The sequence below is a fragment of the Canis lupus genome, chromosome X (genome assembly GCF_011100685.1).
Source record: "Canis lupus familiaris isolate Mischka breed German Shepherd chromosome X, alternate assembly UU_Cfam_GSD_1.0, whole genome shotgun sequence".
NCBI classification, from domain to species: Eukaryota; Metazoa; Chordata; class Mammalia; order Carnivora; family Canidae; genus Canis; species Canis lupus.
Window position 1 is genome coordinate 9,249,431 of NC_049260.1, and position 21,810 is coordinate 9,271,240.

Consider the following 21,810-nt stretch of genomic DNA (forward strand, 5'->3'; position numbering starts at 1 on the left):
CCCGACTCCACCCCCTCCAGCCCCGCCCCCTCCAGCCCCGCCCCTCTCCGGTCCCGCCGCGGCGCCTTCCCGCTCCACCGCCCCGCCCCCTCGAGCCCCGCCCCGACTCCGCCCCCTCCAGCTCCGCCCCCTCCAGCTCCTTTCCCCTGCGCTCCTCCTTTGGTCGACAGCCGCGCTTTCCCGCTCGCGTCGCAGCCTCCGGTGCCACCGCCGCCTCCGCCATGCCCAACATCGTGCTCTTCAGCGGTAGCTCGCACCAGGACCTGTCCCAGCGCGTGGCCGACCGGCTGGGCCTGGAACTGGGCAAGGTGGTCACTAAGAAGTTCAGCAACCAGGAGACCAGGTGGGGGGCCGCGCCGGCGGCCGGGCCGGGCCGGGGAGGGCACTGGGCGCGCTGCCGCGGGGCCGGGCGGGGACCGTCGCCCCGCTGCACCTCGCCACCTCCCCCCCCGGGGACCACTCCGCGGCCGCCCGCTCCCCCTTCCGGGGCGGGACGCTCACGACGCGGCCTCCGCGCCACCGCTGCGGCGCCCGGGAGACGCGGAGGAGGGCGGCCCCTGGCCCGGAAGGGCGACCTCGGGGCGCCCGCAGCGTCGGGGCGAGGTGGGCGCCGCCGGCGGGAACCGCTTGGGTGCAGGGCACGCGGCTAGGGACGGCCCTGGGCGTGCGAGTCCGGTTTCCCGGTCCCCTCCGGGCGGGTCCCAAGCCCCGGGCGTGCGACCGACGGCTCCGCCCACGTCCCCAGCCCGGGCCGCGCGCCGGATTCACCTGGGGGCCGTTTAAAAAGCCGCTTCCCCTCCCTGCCCCGGAGCTTCTGCTCTGCGGGCGGGGGCGGGGGCCTTTTCCAAGCCCCCGGGTGAGTCCCCAGCAGCCGGGGTGCAGCCCGCGGGCTTACCCGCAGGGCGTGTTGGTGCGGAGCCTTTACGGAGCGTGAGAGCGCCCGGGCGCACGTGCTGCTTCCCGGGGCTTCCTCGAATTTTTCTGCCTCAAAGCTGATGGCTTTCATCATCGTCGTGGTTGTGCGCCTCGGCGGGGTCCAGGGCAAGGCCGTGGCCCAGCGTGACTGCCACCCGGGTCTCGGTGCAGCAGCCGCGGTCGCCAGGCCGGCGGCCCGCCTCACAAGCGGGACGGGCTCCGGTTTCCACCTGCCTGAGTCCACAAAGCTCTGAACCAGTTTCAAGTAGCTCCTATTTAGCTCCTTCCCGAAGGATCCAGCGCGCCCGCGGTTACCGATCACTTCTCGCTCTGGCACAGGTCCAGGGCTACCACCACTTTCCACAAGCGGAGCGAGCTGCCAAAACGACAGCAAAACCCATCCATGCTTCCCACTGTTTCAGAAATTAACTTGAGACGGATCGCAGACGTACATGTGAAGCCTGGAACTAAACATTTCCAGAAGAAAACGAGGGAGAGGGGATCCCTGGGTGGCTCAGCGGTTTAGCGCCGCCTTCGGCCCAGGGCGTGATCCCGGGGTCCTGGGATCGAGTCCCACGTCGGGCTCCCTGCATGGAGCCTGCTTCTCCCTCTGCCTGAGTCTCTGCCTCTCTCTCTCTGCATCTCTCATGAATAAACAAATAAAAATCTTTAAAAAAAAAGAAAAGAAAAAACGAGGGAGAAGACCTTGAGGACTTTTGGAGTAGACAGAAATTTTTTAGACGCTGAGGAGTTCATGAATATTAATACATCTGGGGAGGATGGTGTTTTAGAGTCAGCTTTATAGGCTATGTGCAGCCCTTCCTCCAGGTGGGAAATCACCACACAGACAGTCCTGTTGATAAGGCCAGCAAGGAGAGATCGCTCGTGAATGAGTAACAGGTGGTAGATGTGCGGGCGGCCCTTGCCAAGATTTCCGCTTTGCAGGAAGGGTTTAATACAGAAGTCTGGGAGGATGGCGTGGAGGGCTCTGGAAAAGGCTACTATAGCTAGGTGTCAATGTTGTTGTATCTGGCCAGCCCTATTCAAGCTTCAGCAGCTAGACGGAGAATGGGATACGAGGTTTTGTTCACCAGGTGGCATCCTGTAACTAGAGGAGAAATTTCTGGGTGAAGTAGATTTTGAAAGCAAGTATGTTGGTCTTCCCTGTTTCCCCAGGGCAGTGCAGTCCTTTGGTGCTCCAGGAGCAGAGTTAATCCAGCTTAGAGATGTTACTGTTGCATTTCTGCCCAAGATACTGTATGTACTGTTGGCTGGAACTCATTGAGACATTGAAATACAATTGCGTGTTTGTTTTAACTCTGTTTTATTTGGTTTTGAGTATTTTATAGCCACCACCTGATAACTAGAAATCCTGAGGTCTCAAAAACCATTCAGCATGAAGTCTGGCAATTGCTTGTCACAGACTAACAATAGTTAGTACAGTATATGTTTTTTTGTTTTTTAACAATTCACTCTTCAAAGATTTTATTTATTTAGAGTGTGCATGTGAAGGCACATGTGGGCAGGGGGAGGGGCAGAGGGAGAAAGAATCACAGGCAGACCCAGAGCTGATCTAGAGCCCATTGTGGGGCTTAATTCCAGGACCCTGAGGTCATAACCTGAGCCAAAATCAAGCGTTGGATGCTTAACTGACTGAGCTACCTCGTGCCCTTGTTTTGTTTTTTAAAATATTTTATTTATTTATTCATGAGAGAGACACAGGAAGAGAGAGAGGCAGAGACACAGGCAGAGGGAGAAGCAGGCTCCATGCGGGGAGCCCCATGTGGGACTTGATCCCAGGTCTCCAGGATCACACCCTGGGCCAGAGGCAGGCGCGCTAAACCCCTGAGCCACCCAGGGATCCCAATGAGATTATAATTGTATACACTGAACTATCACGGTCTGCTCCTAATCACGCCCTAGACTGAAGGCGGTGCTAAACCACTGAGCCACCCAGGCTGCCCTGTTTTGTTTTTTAAGTAATCTCTATACCTCAGGTAGGGCTCAAACTCACAACGCCGAGATCAAGAGTCACATGCTCTACTGAGTCAGCAAGGCACCCCAACATTATACATTTTTAATATTTAGAATATAACAGTTTAGCTTCTTCCTGACTTTTCTCTTTCCTATGATCTGTCTAGGTCCAGAGGTTGATTTTTATAAACAGTCCTCTCTGTACTAGGTATTGTCCTAATGACCTGTTTTTTTACTGTGTGGTCCTAGAGATGAGAAACAGGGTAAAAGGAAGAGAAAATGGACTCAGTACATTTAAGAGGCCCCTTTTGAACCTCTCCCCTGAGCCAGGACCAGAAATCTGCTTTCATGTCTCCTGGTCGTCACTCCTTCCATTCCCTACTTTTTTTTTTAAAGTTTTGATTTTTAAGTAATCTTTATACCCAGTGTGGGACTCAAGCTAAGAACCTCAAGATCAAGAGTAGCATGCTTCACCGACTCAGCCAGCTACCACCCACCACCCCCCACCCCCTGTGGCCATTCCCCACTCTTTTTTTTTAAGATTTTATTTATTTATCCATAAGAGACAGAGAGAGAGGCAGAGACACAAGCAGAGGGAGACGCAGGATCCCTGTGGGAGGCCCAATGCGGGACTCGATCCCAGGACCCCAGGATCACAACCTGAGCCAAAGGCAGATGCTCAACCGCTGAGCCACCCAGGAGTCCCCATTCCTCACGTTTAAAGCACCACCACGTAATCAGACACAGGGCCTCCTGATTTTCCCTTCTCATCTCTGAATCATTTTACTGATTTATTTTTTTATTTATTCATCTGAGAGAAGGACTGCAAGTAAGCACGAATGGCGGGGGACAAGCTTACTCTCTTCTGAGTGTGGAGCCCGACATGGGGCTCCATCCCAGGACCCTGAGGTCATGACCTGAGCTACCCAGGCACACCTCTGAATCGTCTTAGGTATGCAGAGAGATGTCTGCACCAGCTTCACTGTAGACCACTGAAATCCCGCAATGAAGGTGTCTGAAAGTCTGTTGTAACATTTTATCCTGGTCAGTTAACTTGCCCACAGAGTGGTTAGCTGTACTGAAAGACCCAAAGTTTTGGTTTCTGTCGTGTAATAAATCACCCCAGAATTTAACACCTTAAGACAACAATTGTGTATATGACTCACAAAGGTGCAGTTTGGGCAGTGTCCTATGTGATGGCACCTGGGACAGTTAACTGGGGCTGGGGGGTCCACTTCGAAGATGGCTCGCTCACTTGGCTGGTAAGTTGGTGTTAGCTTTTGCCGGGGAGCTTGGCCAGGAACCTCAGTACCTCTCCTCAGGGCTGCTTGAGCTTCCTTAGAGCATGGGAGACAGGAAGAAGCTGCTGCCAGTCTGGTAAGGTCTGGGGCCTGAAGTTGGTGCATTGTCACTTCTGTTGTCAAGCAGACTCCTCCCAAATCCAAGGGAAGGGGAACATAGACTTCACTTCTTTCTCTTTTTTTTAAGGTTTATTTTAGAGAGAGAGTGTGTGCAAGTGAGCACACAAGCTAGGGAAGGGCAGAGGCAGAGAATATCAGATTCCCCACTCAGTACAGAGCCCAAGGTGGAGCTCGTGATCTGAGCCGAAACCAAGAGTCGGATGCTTAACCGACTGAGCCACCCAGGTACCCCTAGACTCTACTTCTTTTTTTTTTTTTAGACTCTACTTCTTGATGGGAAAAGTTTTAAAGCATCTGCAGCCATCTTTTAATTACCACACCCATTCATTGTTAAGTCAGATAAACTCATCTGCCTTCTTATTTTGGGATCTGTGAAGATTCTCCATCTGAACAACAAATGGATGCTGCCTTCTGGCCACAATTTTTAAGAGGCCCTACAAGAAAGATCAGTCGTGATCATCTTTATGAGTAGAAGCAGGAATGGCTTTGGGGGAAAAGTTGCCATGGTGATAGAATTTTCCATCCTCTGCTGGACTGCTAATCATAAGGGGACTGAAGTTCCTGAAGAAAAATAGGTCAAAGAAGCAGGTCTTTGGGGATAAACGGTCATAACGCCAGAGGCTGGCAAATTTTCTTTGTAACAGGCAGGCCAGGCAGTAAATAGTTCCAGCTTGGGGGCCCCACGTCCTCTGTTGCTGCTGCGTCTTACAGCTGGGTAGGTCAGCAGTCTGTCATGGGTCACTGCGTCCCTTCCTGGAGGCTCTAGGGCAGAAGCCATTCCCTTGCCTGTCTCAGCTGGAGAGGCTGCCTGCAGTCCTTGATTTATTCCTCCATCTTCAAAGCCAACAATATAGCACCTCTCCGACCCTGCTTCAGACCTCATATCGCTTCCTCTGACGTCTTCTGTCTTCCTGTTCCATTTTAAGGACCCTTGTGATCACAACGGGCCAACTTGAATAATCCAGGAAAATCTCCCTATTTTAAGGTCAGCCGGTTAGTAACCTTAATTCTCCCTGCCAGCCTGTTTCCCCTTTGCCAAGTAACTGACCTATTCAGAAGTTCTGGGGCTTAGGACCTAGACCTCTTTGTGGGACCATTCTGCCTACATCGTCATTCTCAGCTTGTGGGTTGTGGATTGTCAGCTCCTAGCTATGTGATACTGCGATTTCCAAATGGACTTTTTTCCCCAGTTGATAGGATATTCACAAAGGAATTACATTTAGCTCCTTAGAACTCAAAATAGGAGGGAGTGTATAGAATTCAGTCTCTCTCATCCTGAGGGTGACGTCATCCTGTTTCCGTTCATAGCAGAGAACATAAAAAATTATGACCCACTGTTTACCAAAACTCATTTTCAGATCAGTTCAACTTGAAAAACTTCCATTTTTGTGTTCTGGTTGAAGTCGGTTAGAAGCTTCTGTTGATTCAGTACACTTATTGCATGGTATCCAAAATGTTAACTCATTTTAAAGTTTTTGTAGAAATAATTGGCTCTGTTGATAAAACAGTGTCATCAGGTATAATTGGCTTCTGATAGTAGGAGAGATAAGGGCAATTGCTTATGTACCTCCCTTGTAGTTTTAGAATAAGATTCATTATATTTTTTAGGGTGAGCCCATTTATAGCCAGTCGTACTATAATATGACTTATTGCTTTCCTAAAAATCCATCATGCTATGCAAAATCATACAATAAAAACCACAGGGTTTATGGGAAAAATAGGATTGGGGGCACAACATCAAACCTCTTCAGTAACTTATTTTTAAAAGATGGGAGTATAATAGAAATGGTAAAACACTTTACAAATACTACAGGTTTAAAAAATACATAGACTCTGTAGTAAGTATGGCACTTTCCATTGAAGAAGACCGACAGCTTCCTATGGAAGTGGGTCTTGGAAGGGCTGTAGCTTTTGGGCTCTTGTGAGGCGATGAAAGGTGGGTGATCCGAAGTCATGTGGAAAATGGTGATACCAGATGTGGGTGGGTGTGGCTGTGGTCCTGGTGTGGGAGTATTTCTAAGTTGGCTCCTCCATTCAGCTGGGTGCAGTGCAGTGTTCTACATTCTTATCTCCAGATGAAAGGTGGTGTGTAAGCAAATGTAAAATTCATATTATGCTCGAATTGTTCCTAATATATCAATTGGAACAAAATTAGCCTTTTCAAAATGCACATGGTAACAGAGCAGCTGAAGGTCTCCTTAGTTCTTGGCAGTACTCTGGGAAGGACCTGCCCCTGCACACAGCATTTTTTTTTTGCTTCCCATGGAAGGTACATGCCAGGGATGGGCTGGCTTGCTCTCATGTTGAACACTCAGCATTCTATGCCCACAAAACAGAAATTTTTCAACATGCAGTTTTCAAAGACTTTTGAAGCTCCTCTTTACTTTTCAAAAGTTACTAGAGGATGCCAACCAGCGAAACAAAGAAGTACAGCAAAAAAGAGGACACTGAAGGTGGGAAATTGAGTGCAGGGGAAGGGCAGTGGGCTTCTCCAGGAGGCATCTGTGCATGGACAGGAGACACACACCCCCAGTCAGCCAGCGACTGGGAGGAAACATGGGCAGGGCAGTGAGCTAGAGATTGGACTTGGGGCCCCTGTCGTGGTGGGAATGTAGATTGTCCTTAGCCCAGTGTTTAGGCTGGAATTTGTATTCACTACTTAGAAAACTCAGCAGGTGAAAAGGTAGGATAATATACTCCAGAGAAAACAAACCACCAAAAATTGTGTATAAAAGGGAAGTCTAAATTTGAATGTAAGTTTATGGCTCAGCTCTAAATATCACATGGTTAAAAGTAGGCATCCTATTCGATTAGAAGATTGATCTATGTTGGGATGGTGGTGAGACCAGAAGGCTGCAAGGGATGCAAGTGTTGGGAGGAGGTGGGGGGTAGTTAGGTCCTCATCTGCGTAGCAAGAAATCAACACGTGATGCCTACAACGAAAGCTCAAGATGAAGCAATAGAAACGTTCTAGTTGGAGACTTGAAGATAAATGCCCGAGAACCATAGCAAGATTGAAATTGGTTGCCTCTGAAGTGTTTGTTACAAGCCTTACTGAACGACTTGAATTTTTGAAGCAGTGTGTTTATGTAACTTTAATAATTAAAGTAAAAATCTACCGTTGACCAGAAAGAAGTTGATATAACAGGACTGAGACCTATTTCTAACGAGCATATAAGATCCCCTCCTATATGAAAAAGGTCTGCGGGGTAGTCCTCAGCTGGCCTTCGGGAGCTTTGTTTTTGGAAGGGTTCCCGCCATTCCCAGATAGGGATCGGCTGACTCTTCCCTAACTGTAGAAACAATGTGGTTAATGTGGAATGCCTGGGGTCTGGAATTTTGGTCTGTGCTAGGCAGATGGAGCCCATGTGACCAGCACCCCCAGTAGTGGCCTGGGCAATGATGAGCTCCTTGGTGGACAACACCTCAAGCATACTGTCATGGCTGGTTGCTGGGGGAATTAAGCTCAGCCTGTGTGACTCCACCTTAAGGTGACTCTTAGAAGCTTGCATCGGGTTTCCCATGGATTTTGCTCCTTGCCCTTTTTCCCTTTGTTCATTTTCCTCTATATCCTCTCACTGTGGTAAATCCTAGTATCCAGTGAATCCTGGCACACCTGGTGGCGCTCCCAGGGACCGCCAAAACACAGACATACTTGACCGTTAACGGATGGTATTTTCCTTCTCTTAGCGTCGAGATCGGTGAAAGCGTGAGGGGCGAAGATGTCTACATCATCCAGAGCGGCTGTGGAGAAATCAATGACAACCTGATGGAGCTCCTCATCATGATCAACGCCTGCAAGATCGCGTCATCATCCAGGGTGACTGCCGTCATCCCGTGTTTTCCATACGCCCGACAGGATAAGAAGGACAAGGTATGAGAGTTGGGGTCATGTTGGAAGAACCTGCTCTGGGTTAACTAACATCTACATTCTTTCCTCCAGATTCCAACTCAGAATATCTGAAAAATGTTTGCTTTCTTTTTTCATGATCGCATAAATAAGTTTTCTCATCTTGGCTTTTCAAAGATTTGTCTTTGAACTAGCCATCATGTGAGTATTTAGAGAGACAGACAAGGCATATTTTTGCAGGTGATGTGAGACCATATAGCCCTGGTGATGAAATCGTGTGTATCTTTATGGTGGTGGGTAGAACTAAATACACCACCCACCCACTGAGTACCTTAAACTAGGGAAGTGGAATCAGATCACGGGACTGTCTCTGCCACTATTTTGGTTGTGATTCTGTACTATAGTTTTGCAGATGTTACCCATGAAGAGAAACTGGGTAAAGGCGCAACCAGATCTCTGAATTGTTTCTTATAACTGCATCCGGATCTACGGTTCTCTCAAAACACAAATTGAATTTTAGAAATACACCGTTATGTCTTTTGAACCTTTCAAGAAGAACGAAGTTAATATGTGTTGCATTTTTCACACACCGAAGTGGCTTAAAGCAACAGAAACGTGTCGTGTCACAATTTGGAGGCCGGGCATCAGAGAACAAGGGGTCAGGGTGGTAGTCCTGAAGACTCTGGGGGGAAGCCTTCTTTGCTTCTCATTTCTGGTGCCTTCTGGCATTCCTCGGCTTCTGGTAGTGTCATTCCCATCCCCACCTCTTTCCCCACATGGCCCTCTTCCCTGTGTCTCTGTGCTCTCCTCTTCTATAAAAGGACAGCCATTGGCTAGGACCCATCCTAATCCAGAGTGATCCCGTTTTGTTCTTCATCTTAGAGCTGAAAAAAACCTCTTTTTAAATTAGGTCACATTCCAAGGTTATGGGTGGATGAGTGTTGGGATATCACTCCAACCACGATAGGGATCAACTCTTCAGCTGTTATCTGCTTAATGTCTTATGGATAGATAGACATCCAGCTGGGTTCCGTACAGATCCTGCCAGTTGACAAGACGCATGGCTGTTCTGTGATGTGGTGACTAATCGTGAGAAAAGCTTCCTTCGCTTCACCTCCGTTTATCTGTTTATCTGTTTTCTGAAACAGCACAAATTTCCAAACAGCATATAAGGTTCCCTCATATGTGGAAGAAAATCCCTTTACAAATTTGAATGCCTATACCAAGGCCCCCCTAAATTTTAATGCCTCTTCAGGTGTGGTGTCCATACCCCATGCTGAACACAGCTGTCAGTTAATTAATTTCTCATTCGAAATTGGATCTCCAGAACTCTGTTCTGCAATTGAGTTTTGATTTACCCTATATAGATTAGAAGGGATCAGCACACTTTATGTAAAGGGGGGTCTGGTCTCTGGCAGCAACTGAATTCTCTTTGTATCTCAAAGACACAGTATGTAAATGACGGGTGTGGCTGTGTTCCAGGGAAACTTCTTTGTGGACACTGAAATGTGAATTTCATGTAATTGTCATGTGCCATGAAATGTTCTTCTTTTGATCCTCCCCCGCCCCCCTACCCCCCCTACCCCCAGCTATTTAGTCATGCAAAAACCATTATTAGCTCACAAGCAGCACAAAAACAAGTGGCTGGCTGGATTTGGCCCGTAGCCTAGTTTGGCAGCCCTTCCTTCGATTGGAGCATTGACTGGGCGTGAGTGACTTTGTGACTGTGTGTACGTATCACTTTGTGGTTTAGCCTTAGCTAAGGGCAGCCAAAACCTTAGGTCACATACGCTGCGTGAAGCATATGACCTGCCCCTTGTTATTTATGGAGCATTTTTTAATTCCAACTTGATGGGAAGGATTTTCTGTGCGGTTTTATTTTTTTTTTTAAGATTTTATTTATTCATTCATGAGAGACGGAGGGCGCAGAGACACAGGCAGAGGGAGAGAAGCAGGCCCCATGCAGGGAGCCCGACGTGGGGCTCGATCCCGGGTCTCCAGGATCCTGCCCTGGGCCGAAGGCGGTGCTAAACCATTGAGCCCCCCCGCTGCCCCGGGCTGCCCATTCTGTGCGGTTTTAGCTGCGAAATTTCTGTTTTTGTCCCAGGTGCACGGTCTGTTGACTTAGGTCTTCCCCTGTTTGTGTGTTCATAGCATCGTTGAACATCTCCATTTTTGTCCATGTCCTAGAGGAGCCAGTAATATTCTGCTGTTCTCTTCCGCTTGGCAAGAGGTCTAGCAAATTCTGTAATTTGCCATCCGGTTCTCCTTTCACTTCTAGGAACTTTTGCACTTGGTGCTAAGCTACGGGTTGTATCTTCTCGAGTAACCCATTGCATTTACTGTTGCATGGCCCCTGCCCCGCAGGAAGGGAGCCCTAACTTCCTTAGCTGATACCCACCAGGACTCCTACAGTTGTTTCCAAGTCTCCGTTCTGTAGCTACCTCGGTTTCCAAGGTTGTATTTGCAAACTTGGTTGCTTATGTTCATTCTCAAGGGCGCCTTTGTTGCGTGGGGAAACCCTCCCTGCTGGGCCGGGCCTGCCTGCGGGGGGCTGTGACGGCGCCCCCAGCTGCCGGCCCCGCTGCACCTGCCCCGCACCCACGGGCCCAGCCGCCGGCGTCCTTCAGACGCCAGTTGTGGGGGGAGCCGCTCTGTGCAGCCGTGGCCTCGGGCTCACGCCTTGTCCTATTTCTTACCGTCGGACATTTGGGGGGGTCCCGTTAGGGGCTGTTTCGAGCCCCTGGGTCTGTCTTTCCTCCACTCTTTCTGAATCACTTGGCTCTAAGTGTGTTCCTTGGAAAAAACCTGGTAGCAGTTGGTAGGTTTTTTAAGATTTTATTTATTTATTCATAGAGACACACACAGAGAGAGGCAGAGACACAGGCAGAGGGAGAAGCAGGCTCCATGCAGGGAGCCCGATGTGGGACTCGATCCCGGGTCTCCAGGATCACACCCCGGGCAGCAGGTGGCACTAAACCGCTGCGCCACCAGGGCTGCCCCAGTTGGTAGTTTTTAACCACCTCAGAAGGTTCCCGACTCCGCGAGCTTCGCTGCCGGTGGCCGAGACGAGCAGAGGCGGCGTGTGCTGCGCGGGTACAGCGGGGGGGGGGGGGGGGGGGGGGGGGGGGCGCTCAGTGGGTGGGTGCCTGCCTTGGGCCCGGGATCGAGTCCCACGTCGGGCCCTGCAGGGCGCCGGCTTCTCCCACCACCTGTGTCCCTGCCTCTCTCTCTGGGTCTCTCGTGAATAAATCAATCTTAATGTTTTTTTTTTTTAGATTTTATTTTATTAATTCATGAGAGACACATAGAGGGAGAGGCAGGGATACAGGCAGAGGGAGAAGCAGGCTCCACGCAGGGAGCCCGACGTGGGACTCGATCCTGGGACCCCAGGGTCACGTCCTAGGCTGAAGGCAGGTGCTCAACCGCTGAGCCACCCGGGGATCCCCTTGAATAAATCAATCTTAAGTCAAAAAAAAGTTGCGTGGCTCGTCGTCAGAACTGATGAGACGAGGGCACGGTGGGGGCCGCACTGGGCGCCGGTGCTGCAGGGAGCTAACCGAGCTCGGGCGCTTAGGGCGCAGGACGCTGGCCTCGCGCTCTGGGGTCGGGGTCTCTATCGAGCCGGCGCTGAGCCCTGCGTGTCGGGGGCTGCGTCGCTCCTGGGCTTGAGGCACAGCCCTCCAGCCTCAGCTTCTGTCTCCACTTGGCTTCTCATGTCCGTGAAATCTCCCGCTTGAAGCGATTATCACGGGGATTTGGCAGGTGCTGAGGGAAATAGCCTGAGCCTGGGAGCACACTAGCGACGTTTGTCACTGTCGGGCTGAGGTGAGACCCAGGATGCGGGGGGAGCCCTCCTTCCCCCTTTGTGCTCTGCGCAGCTAGGCCGAAGGCCGTGTAGTGTTTAGTTTGTGTTTTTTTAAGATTTTATTTATTCATGAGAGACAGAGAGAGGCAGAGACACAGGCAGAGGCAGAAGCAGGCCCCATGCAGGGAGCCTGACATGGGACTCGATCCCAGGACCCCAGGGTCACAAGCTGGACCAAAGGCAGGCACTAAACCGCTGAGCCACCCGGGCTGCCTCCGTGTAGTGTTTGAATGTGACCAGAAGTCATGGGCCATACCCGCCGTCGGGCCTCAGGAAGAAAATCCTCCGCCGCCGCAGGAGGAACCCCGGGTAGCACCACCGCCACCCCTCCTGGGCCCCCCAAACCCGGATTGCCCTTGCCCTCTTCCCTCCCACAGGACCGTGCTGCCTGTGAGGTTCAGAGTTCCCTGCCAAGAGGCCCAGAAAAAGCCAGAGCCTTTTAACCGTATTCCAAACCTGCTTCATTATTTTTAATCGTACTGCTTCTTTTTTAATCACACCCCGCACATCTGTAAAGTTTTATTTTTGGCTCCATCGGGGTGTGCGAGAAACCGGGGCCTAGTTCTGCCGGTGAAGGAACGGGTCCATAAATCATGACACACCAGCACAGGCTGGCGCTGACCCGCAGAAAGGCAGGTGACGTAGGGTGGATTGTAAAATGCGTGGCTGTAGCGTCATCTGAGCTCTGGGGTTACAACTTGGGAAACAAGTGGACTCGGGTTTGAATTTCAGCCCCATTATTCACTCAGCGTGTCCTTTGGAACAGTAGCTTAAACTCTGTGTGTGTTTAGCCTTCTCGTGTGTAAAGTAAGGATAGCGTTTGTCACTGTTTCTAAAATGCATATAGCGTGTAATAAATCCATGGGTAGGCATCCTTTTTTCCCCAAAAGAACCAGGTGTCAAGTTTTTAGACTTGATGGACCACCAGATCTCTTGCAATAGGTCAGCCCTGCCATTTTGGCATGAAAACAGCACATAGGGTACGGAAGTGAAGGGGGGGGGTCCTCTGTGTTCCAATAAGATTTCGTTTATGGACATGGAAATAAGAATTTTATAAGCTTTTCAAATGTCACAAAACATTCTTCAGATGCTTTTCAGCCTCTTAAAAACATAGAAACTGTTCTTATTCTTAGCCCACAGGTTGTACAAAAACAGACCACAGGCTGGGTTGGTCTTACGGGCTGCAGCTGGCCGATGCCTGCTACGGTGGACACGCGGTGATTGCCAGCTTCCTTCCCTGGTACAAACAGTGTGACGTGGGCAAAGCTGGGAAGCATTACTTCTGACAGGGTAGAGAACTTGTAGCTTTTTTCACAGTCATTTTCAAGATTATGTTCTCGTTTCAATTATCAAATTGTTTTCATTTTTTTTTAAACTGGAAAAATTGGGAACATTTGCCCTGACATTGGTTTCTCCAGTCTTAGAAATTTATGAAGCTCATCAAATTTATGCTTTTTTAAAAAAAAGATTTTTATTTATTTATTCATGAGAGAGACAGAGGGGGTGGAGAGAGAGGTGAGAGGGAGAAGCAGAGGGAGAAGCAGGCTCCCCGCAGGGAGCCCGACGTGGGCCTCGATCCCGGGACTCCAGGATCACGCCCTGGGTTGAAGGCAGAAGCTCAACTGCTGAGCCACCCACAGGGGTCCCAAATTTATGCTTTTAGCAGGGTGGCTTCTGATACAATGAATAAGATCTGGACTATCTGGAAGTCTTTGTCACGATTGGACTGGCTCACAAAATGTTTGACCTTTCTCCGTGTTTTATCTGGGGAGTTGAACATTTTACTTTTGGTTATTGTACCTTGACGCTACCTTTGTGGAAATGTCATACTGATCTGTTAGTGGCTGTAAAGTGAGTTAACTTGTGAATCCTCTTTCCTGCAAGATTCAGTTGGGTGTTGAGCCAAATCCATAGTACAGAACGCAGATTTATAAACAAGATCTGGAGAAGGAAATCAGAAAGTATGAATTTAGAAATTACCTGTGGTTTGGATCTCAGGAGCGGGAAATGCTGGATGCCATGGAGGAATGTTTTTGCCAGTTACAAAATTATAGGAACCAGCCCCACTTTGATTAGCATGGAGAATCGCATTCTATTAGAAAGAAGTCCCAGTGATCAATTCGTTCTTTTAATTATCCTGAAATCATGTTAGAATGAATAATTCTGTCACTGAGGCAAATAACCAAGCCTTGAAACAAACTTGACGTGATGTAGATTCTGTTAAGTATTTAGTGAGGAACTAATACTTAGGATATTTAATACTTAGGATATTTAGGAGCTAATATTTAGGATACAGAGCTGTGTGCCGCAGAGGATGTGAAAATCTCCAAAACCAATTATTTGCCCTCAAGGGATGCCTAGGCTAGTTGTGAACTATGACACCCGTACGTATTACATCTTCTAATGTCAAACTTCCAGTGGATGGCGTAAGGTTGGCCCCAGGGGTAGAGGCTGAGGGCTCCGCCAAGGCGGTGTCCCTTTTCAGGTGGACAGACCATTTCTCTCTGGAGTTCTCAGAGCGTCGCAACGTTTGGAGATTTGAACCAGACCTGGGAGGGTCAAATGCAGTAGCAGCATGGGAGCCAGGCAGACATGTGGGTATAAACAGCAAGTCTTAAATTGTTCTCTAGAAGAGAGAGAGAGAGTAGAGCCCAGTGTAGACCGCAGGGAGGACCCTTGGAGCTGAGACGTGGAGAAACCGCTCACAGGAACTAGAGCCATACTGGTCAGGGTCTTTTTATCCCAAGGCAACGTGGAACAGAACATGGGAAATATTTTTTTATGTAATTTTTTTTAAAAAGGATTTTATTTATTAGAGAGCACAAGCAGGAGGGAGGAGCAGGTTCCCCACTGAGCGGGGAGCCTGACTTGGGGCTTGATCCCATGGCTCTGAGATAGTGACCTGAACCAAAGGCAGATGCCTAACCCGAGTAAGCCACCCAGGCCCTCCAGAACAGGGAATTAAACAATGAAAACATGAATTATAATATGTAGTTCGTGGAAAAAGTTGAAAAATGTAAAAAAAAAAAAAAAAAAGAATATTTCCCTGTAATTTCACTTTCTGGAAAGTTAACATTTTGGGGTGTGTTTCTCATTCCTTGTGTGTTGGAAAAAATGTGTCTGTGCATGTGTTTGTTACATATGTATTGCTAACCTTAAAAGTAAAAGTGCCAGTTATTTTCCCAGCAAAAGGTAGATTTATTCGAGAACTAAAAAAAAAAAAAAGCATTGGTAAGTCCAGAGGATGAAGGAGAGGGACACTTTTGAAGGAGCAAACGGGGAAGTTGGGAGGACCGTTAGGAAACTGGGAGTTTGAAGTATGGTGGCTTTTCATCGGCGGAGCTGTTGCCAGAAATAAGGAAAATTCCTCCTGCTGGAGCAGTGGAGGGATCGAGCGGTATCCCCGTGCAAGGTCAAGTCGCCCTCTTGCCATTGGGTCTGCCATTGACTAGGCCTGGGAGGGCTTGAGCGCTCCGGACTCCGTTTTAGAGAGGATTCCCGTTACTGACGTTCTTATTTTCCTCTTTTGATCAAGATCTTTCCTTGGAAGCCTCTCTGATCAGCAATCAGGTTCTTTATATTTAGTGGTTTGACCTCTCGGGGCCAGGATGGGCCTTTCCTGGTTGTCAGGTCTCCCGTCACGGAGGGCAAGTGCGTAGCAGTCGGAAACCACTTAAGCCACACCGAGCACAGGGAGAGTTAGAAGAGACGAAGGCTCAGGCGTTGCCCATCTGACGTCTGTATCTTTGGATTGCGAGCACGGAGCCGACATCCGCCTACAGGGAGGGCCTGTCCTTTGCAAACGATGGATAGACAACAGGTACCCAGTCCAGAGCAACGTGTCTGTCCCAAACTGCGTGTTGGTTCTAAACCAGAACCCTTGGTCTCAAAATACTTATTGGCTCTTCTTTGGATTTAGGGAAGAAAGGCTTCTCCCTGTGAAGGCCATTTGCCTCCAGAAAGTTGCCTCCTCAAGTGGCTCTGAGACAAAATAGTGCAACGGTGCAAGAGTACACTGGAGGGAAAAACCGAGCGTGCATTCAGGAGGCTACAGGACACGTATAAACATGAAGCAGCGGTTAATGAACCCTTTTTGCAAGAACAGCAAAACTTCAAGGGCATTTTAGAAACAGCGTTGTTATCTCAAAAGAGCTGTTTAGAACCACGTGTGTTATCAGTAATAGTCTGTAAAGTTGTGAATTCCTCAACTATGAATTTGGATAAGAATCCAGGGTCAGTTAACAGTTTAGATAAAAGAAAGCCGTGTGAATTCTGGACCTTGTAACTCTGTGGAAACACTCACAGGATCCTAATGAGGCTGTTTCTGTTTCAAAAGTTTGTTTTTTTTTTTTTTGTGCAAGAAATTGGGAAATGGCAGATAAAGGGCATTTTCTTGCCACAAAAAAGATGCAAGAAGCAACAGTGAGAAAAACTATACAGGCCTGGTCTGGATGGCTTGGGAAAGGGGTCTCTCCGGATGTTGTGTGTTCCAATTCTGGGAAAATCTTTACTTTCACATCATCAGATGGTATACAGGTCCAGTCGAGGTGTGGTGGTTTCTTTAGATGTGTCAACATGGATCCAGGAGTCTATTCCTTTTTTTTTTTAAGATTTTTAAATTTATTCATTTGAGAGAGAGAGAGAGAGAAAGTGCGGGCAGGAGGAGAGGAAGAGGAAGAAGCAGACTCCCCGTTGAGCAGGGAGCCCGATGTGGGGCTCCGTCCCAGGACTTGGAGATCATAACCCCAGCTGAAGGCAGACACTCAATCATCTAAGCCACCCAGACACCCCCATGAATCTATTCCCTGGAGTTTGGCAGCACAGAGCGCAGCGAGGCTGAAGAATCTTTTTGGAGGTGTCCTTTCTAGTAGACAGATTGTCCAGGTTGGGAAGTGTGAGGACTCAGGATCATGGTCTGCTCAGAGTGCACAGTGAAGAGATCACCAGAGAGCATGGTGATTTTTAATAGCAGCAACTAGACCTTTTTAATAATGAAGATCTCTCTCTTTGTCAGCTGAGGGTTTAAATAAGAGGCAGGGGCCACATGCATGGGCGTCCTAGGACTGTCTCCAAGAGCGAGAGCGCATGAGTCCCAAAAGAGAGGAGGACATGAGATCTAGAAGGACTAACGGGAGTGCCTTTGGCCAAGGGATTTGGAGTCTATAAACTTTGCCACTTGAGTCCTAACATTAGTGTCTTCAGCACATTCGAACAGCCCTGAGGATCGGGGATGGGACGCACAATGAAAATGATTGTGTAAAACTGGCCACACAGCACAGGCTTGTAGAGGCACCTGACCTGTAAAATGGGTTCCCCAGGTAGGGGTTATTATTAGTATTATTATTATTTTTTTTTACGCAGTTTTAGCCACCGAAGAGGCACTGGCCTACCTGCTAGGGAAGCTTCAGTCCAGTAAGAAAACAGACCATGACTAAACCATGCTTGTACCCACGAGGTGGGGGGGGCTGCGTAAGGTCCATCTGCAAGGCACAGGTGCCCTGTTGAACAACCTGAGACACCAGGGGCAGTAGGGCGAGGCTTCCCACGATTGTACTTTGGACAGGTGGAACAAGCAAAGTCAAGGAGACCCTTTTTGCAGCCTTTTTAATATTTTCCCATCAATATCCCATCATGAACACTCTCGTTTTGTCAGTAGACCAATGATTTAATGCATGTGCAGTTGGAAGCAGTGGGAATTGTAGAATTTCTGGTCAGACCGGATTGTTATTTGGTCCAAACCAGAGCTTGCTTTCTTCATGGAAGCGACAGTTATTAGATTTCCAATATCGTTTCTCCTTTTCTGGGCCTAATTGTTGGGCATCTCTCCAGTCAATTTTTCTAATTTGAAAGGACATCCTTTGGAACATGACAGGGGTCTGGCTATCAGGCTCCTCGAGAGCAGTATTTTTTGGTGGAAATACAGCGAAGTGATGTCCTTGGGCTTGCAACGGAGTCTGGAATGTCTGGGAACCTTCATAGCCAGAGCTGCCGGCAAAAGTATGGCACCTAATAAATTTTGGACATAGGAGTCATTTTTTAAAAAAGATGTTATTTATTTATATGAGAGCGAGATAGCATGAGCCAGGAGAGGGAGAAGGAGACGCCCAACGGAGCAGGGAGCCCAGACAGAGGGCTTGATCCTAGGACCCTGAGATCACAACCTGAGCCCCCCAGACGCCCCCATAGGAGCCGTTTTTCATCTTAGCCCCACTAGAGAGTAAGGAAACCTCATTGCTGCCATTAACATTCCAAAATCATGAGCCACCCCAAATGCATACTGACTTGTCAGTTTAAATGTTTGTGGTTTTGCCCTTGGCGAAGATACAGGCTTGAGTCCGAGTGTAAAACCCAGCCTTGTTGGCTGAGGTCGCTGAAGGCAGAGGTGACAAGCCTCGGTGACTTCAGAGGGAGTCGAGATAGCATGCCCTGCGGGGGATTTGCCATTTTTACTGTTTAAGAACCATCGAAAAGCCTGCACCGGCTAGAGGAGTCCCTGTCACTTGTCCCGGCCAGTCAGAAGGTCACCTGTGGCCTTAAGCAGTCGGGAGGGGCTTCATCAGTGGAAGGGGGAGGAGGGTGGCAGAGGGAGGCTGCTGCGGGGAGCAGCAGTCAGCCGGAGGATGTCATCGGAGAAGGATGTCATCGGACAAGGTGACTGGCCAAGTGTTGAGTGTGATTGAGAATCGAGGAGGGTGTCTGTTGTGGGGCACAAGGGGACGGGGCAGGGCCACCCGCATGACTTTCTAAAGTGGCCTTAGCTAAGAGGCCGGTGGCAGGAATGGCCCTGAGGCCGGGGGGATAGCCCGGAGCCACAGGAGCCACAGGGTCTGGTTGCCAGCTGTACAACCCCCTGGGGTGACGCTTTTGGGTGAGCGCTTGAGGGCATTCCCTTACCTCCTGCGTATGGAGAAGAAAAGGGCAGGTTGGTGATGGGGTGCCCAAGGACAGGGCCTTTGTTAGACCTGGCTTTTCAAGTCCCTGAGACTCTGTCATCCTCCCCCCCCCCCTTTCCAAAGAACAGGGTTAGGTGGGCAGCCCAGGTAGCTCAGCGGTTTAGCGCCGCCTTCAGCCCAGGGCCTGATCCTGGAGACCTGGGATCGAGTCCCACGTTGGGCTCCCTGCATGGAACCTGCTTCTCCCTGTGTCTCTGCCTGTCTCTCTCTCTCTCTCTCTCTCTCTCTCTCATTAATAAAATCTTTTTTTTTTAATTATTTATTTATGATAGTCACACAGAGAGAGAGAGAGAGAGAGAGGCAGAGACATAGGCAGAGGGAGAAGCAGGCTCCATGCACCGGGAGCCCGATGTGGGATTCGATCCCGGGTCTCCAGGATCGCGCCCTAGGCCAAAGGCAGGGGCTAAACCGCTGCGCCACCCAGGGATCCCTCATTAATAAAATCTTTAAAAAAAAAAAAAAAGAACAGGGTTAGGTTTGTCAGTTTTCAGTAAAGTGCATAGAAGCGTGAAAGAGAAGTTGGGAACCCCGAGTTCAGCAAAAGTCAGCCAGTCCAAGAAAACCTCATAATTGGCTCTTAGTTTTAGGTTTTGGGAAATTCAGGATGCCTTGGAGTCTACCCGGATTCAAATCTGGCCCGTGTTCTGAGATCACGTACTTGAGACATCAGACCTGACTTTGAACAAACTGCAGTTTTTCTTTGGAGACTTCTATGTTTGTTTGTTTTTGTTTGTTTGTTTTTTAAGATTTTTATTTATTTATTCGTGAGAGACACAAAGAGACAGGCAGAGACACAGGCAGAGGGAGAAGCAGCCACATGCAGGGAGCCTGACGTGGGACTCAGATCCCAGGTCTCCAGGGTCACGCCCTGGGCTGAAGGCGGCGCTAAACCGCTGAGCCACCCAGGGGTCCCTAAGACCAAAAGTTGTAACAGGTGCATGCTGTCTTTCTGGGAAGAGGTTTTGAGGAGGGGGACAGCAGCAAATGGTCTGTGTATTATGACAAAGTAGGGCCTGCAGAAAACTTTGTAGCTTCCAAATCAGCTTTTAAGGTTTGTGAAAAGTTAAGAAGGACTCTGTAACCCTGGGGCGTCACCGTCTGGGTGTCTTGCCGTTCTGCCCAAGTGAAAGAGATGCTGGCTGTCCTTATCAACGGGAAAAATGCACCGCACGGGTCAGTCACAGTGAAGAATGTGCTTTCAGGGGGAATGGATGTCAGTAACGCCTGCGGGTTGGGAACGACAGGGTGTCAAGGGATGCCAGTGGTATTTATTGCTTGGAGGTGCTGGACACACCTCCATTCTCAGCCCTTGGGTTTTCTCATAGGTAAAATTGGGGTGTCACAGGGACATATGAGGCCCTGAGCTTTGTAATCTCTATTGTGGGCTCGATGCCCTGAAGGGCTTCTTTGTTTATAGGGTATTAATTCTAGGGATTGATTTGAATCCTCATGGGAGGCACAATGTGGGTTCTGCCAATATCAGTTGGAGATTTTGCCCATAAAGAGGATGGTAGCTGATTCAGTAGGAATAAATGATCAGGGCCCCCAGACTGCTATAGTGCTCTCAGAGATGGAGCGTAGAAAAGACGCCAGCGGGTCATTTGTTTCCCCCCCTGTTGGCTATTTTGGTTACTACTGTCAAATTCTAGAATTATTTTCCTTGTTGGGAAGAAGGCAATTCCGGCATATTTTTCTAAGAAATCTCAGCCCTGTAAATGCATATGGGCAGAGGAAGTAGGGAAGAAGGGGTGTGTGTCTCTCCATCAAAGGGCCGAGACAAAAAGGAGTATGTGCAGAGACTGGAGCCTGGTGAGATTTTCCAGACAACATCCCCCGCCCCCCCATTTGGACTTGTTTCAGTACCCCGAGGCCGGGGCTGCTTTATAGCCCCCAGAGTGCAGTTCTGGTGTCAGTAAGGACAGACACAGGTTTATTTCCAATCTGGGTAGTAGTTTCTGCAAGCTCATTAGAGGGAGGATTGGGAAGAGCCCCTGTAGTTCCTGGTGGCCCCGTTGTGGACAGCAAGACGGAGTCACTCATGTCAAGCAATGATGCGAGCAGTTAAGGGCAGTGCAGCGACCAGACAGCACCGAGACCAGCACTAGCTGATGACACCCCAGAACCGATACCAGGCAGAAGCAGAGGAGGTCTGCAGGGGCCCAGGACTGGTGATTAAATCCCTTTAGCAAGAGAGGACTTCTGCAGCAACATCAGACTCCTGAGAATGACCCCTCTGTGTCTGAGCACTCGGGAAAAGGCAGCCGCCGCCAAGGGCTGTGCCCGATGTGTCCCCCAACAGAACTGAGCCTCTCCACCGGACCCACCGACGCCCCAGCTCAGGGGTGCGCCCACAGCCCGACTTCATGTTTGGCCCAGGAACGTCCTGCCCCCCCGCCCCTCCTCTGGTTCACTGTGTGGCTTGTCTTCTGTCCTGCTCTGCGCGCCGTGTAAGAAGCCGAGCTAGCCATATGGTGGGGTGTCCTGAAGTGTGGACTCCTCGCCCGCTTCACAATCACATTGCCCTTGCTCCATGACTGACACCGTGGAGAGACACAGCCCGCAGGTGCACCTCGGAGCATGCTCAGGACCGCTGGCCTGGCCCGCAGGATTCTGTGTCCTCGACTCCTCGGATGTTAGAAAATTCAGAAGAGTCAGAAAAGTCCCCCGGAGTCCTGCTTGAATTGAGCATAACAGCACTAAAAGGAATAAATCAGAGAGTGAACGTATGTGACCGTAGACTTTGCAGACGTCTCACGCAGGGTGAGGTCCTAAGGGGTGAGATCCTAAGGGCTGGGCACACGTAGGTGAGGCCAAGCCCGGCGCCCTGCA

General features: G+C 49.6%; 1 protein-coding gene across 5 annotated transcripts in view; it reads left to right on the forward strand.

Moving 5' to 3' along the window:
• Nucleotides 1–129: 129 nt before the first annotated feature.
• Nucleotides 130–21,810, forward strand: part of PRPS2 (phosphoribosyl pyrophosphate synthetase 2) — a 45,338-nt gene continuing 23,657 nt past the window's right edge. For 2 of the 5 annotated variants that reach the window (XM_038586824.1, XM_038586825.1), the window contains exons 1-2: nt 130–343; nt 8,001–8,184. In XM_038586824.1, coding sequence (XP_038442752.1) covers nt 222–343; nt 8,001–8,184 — 306 coding nt within the window. In that variant the 5' untranslated portion in view covers nt 130–221. Of the gene's footprint in view, nt 344–4,946; nt 5,296–8,000; nt 8,185–9,871; nt 9,891–21,810 lie in introns of those variants that run through there. The other 3 variants (XM_038586823.1, XM_038586826.1, XM_038586828.1) reach the window with 3 other exon arrangements.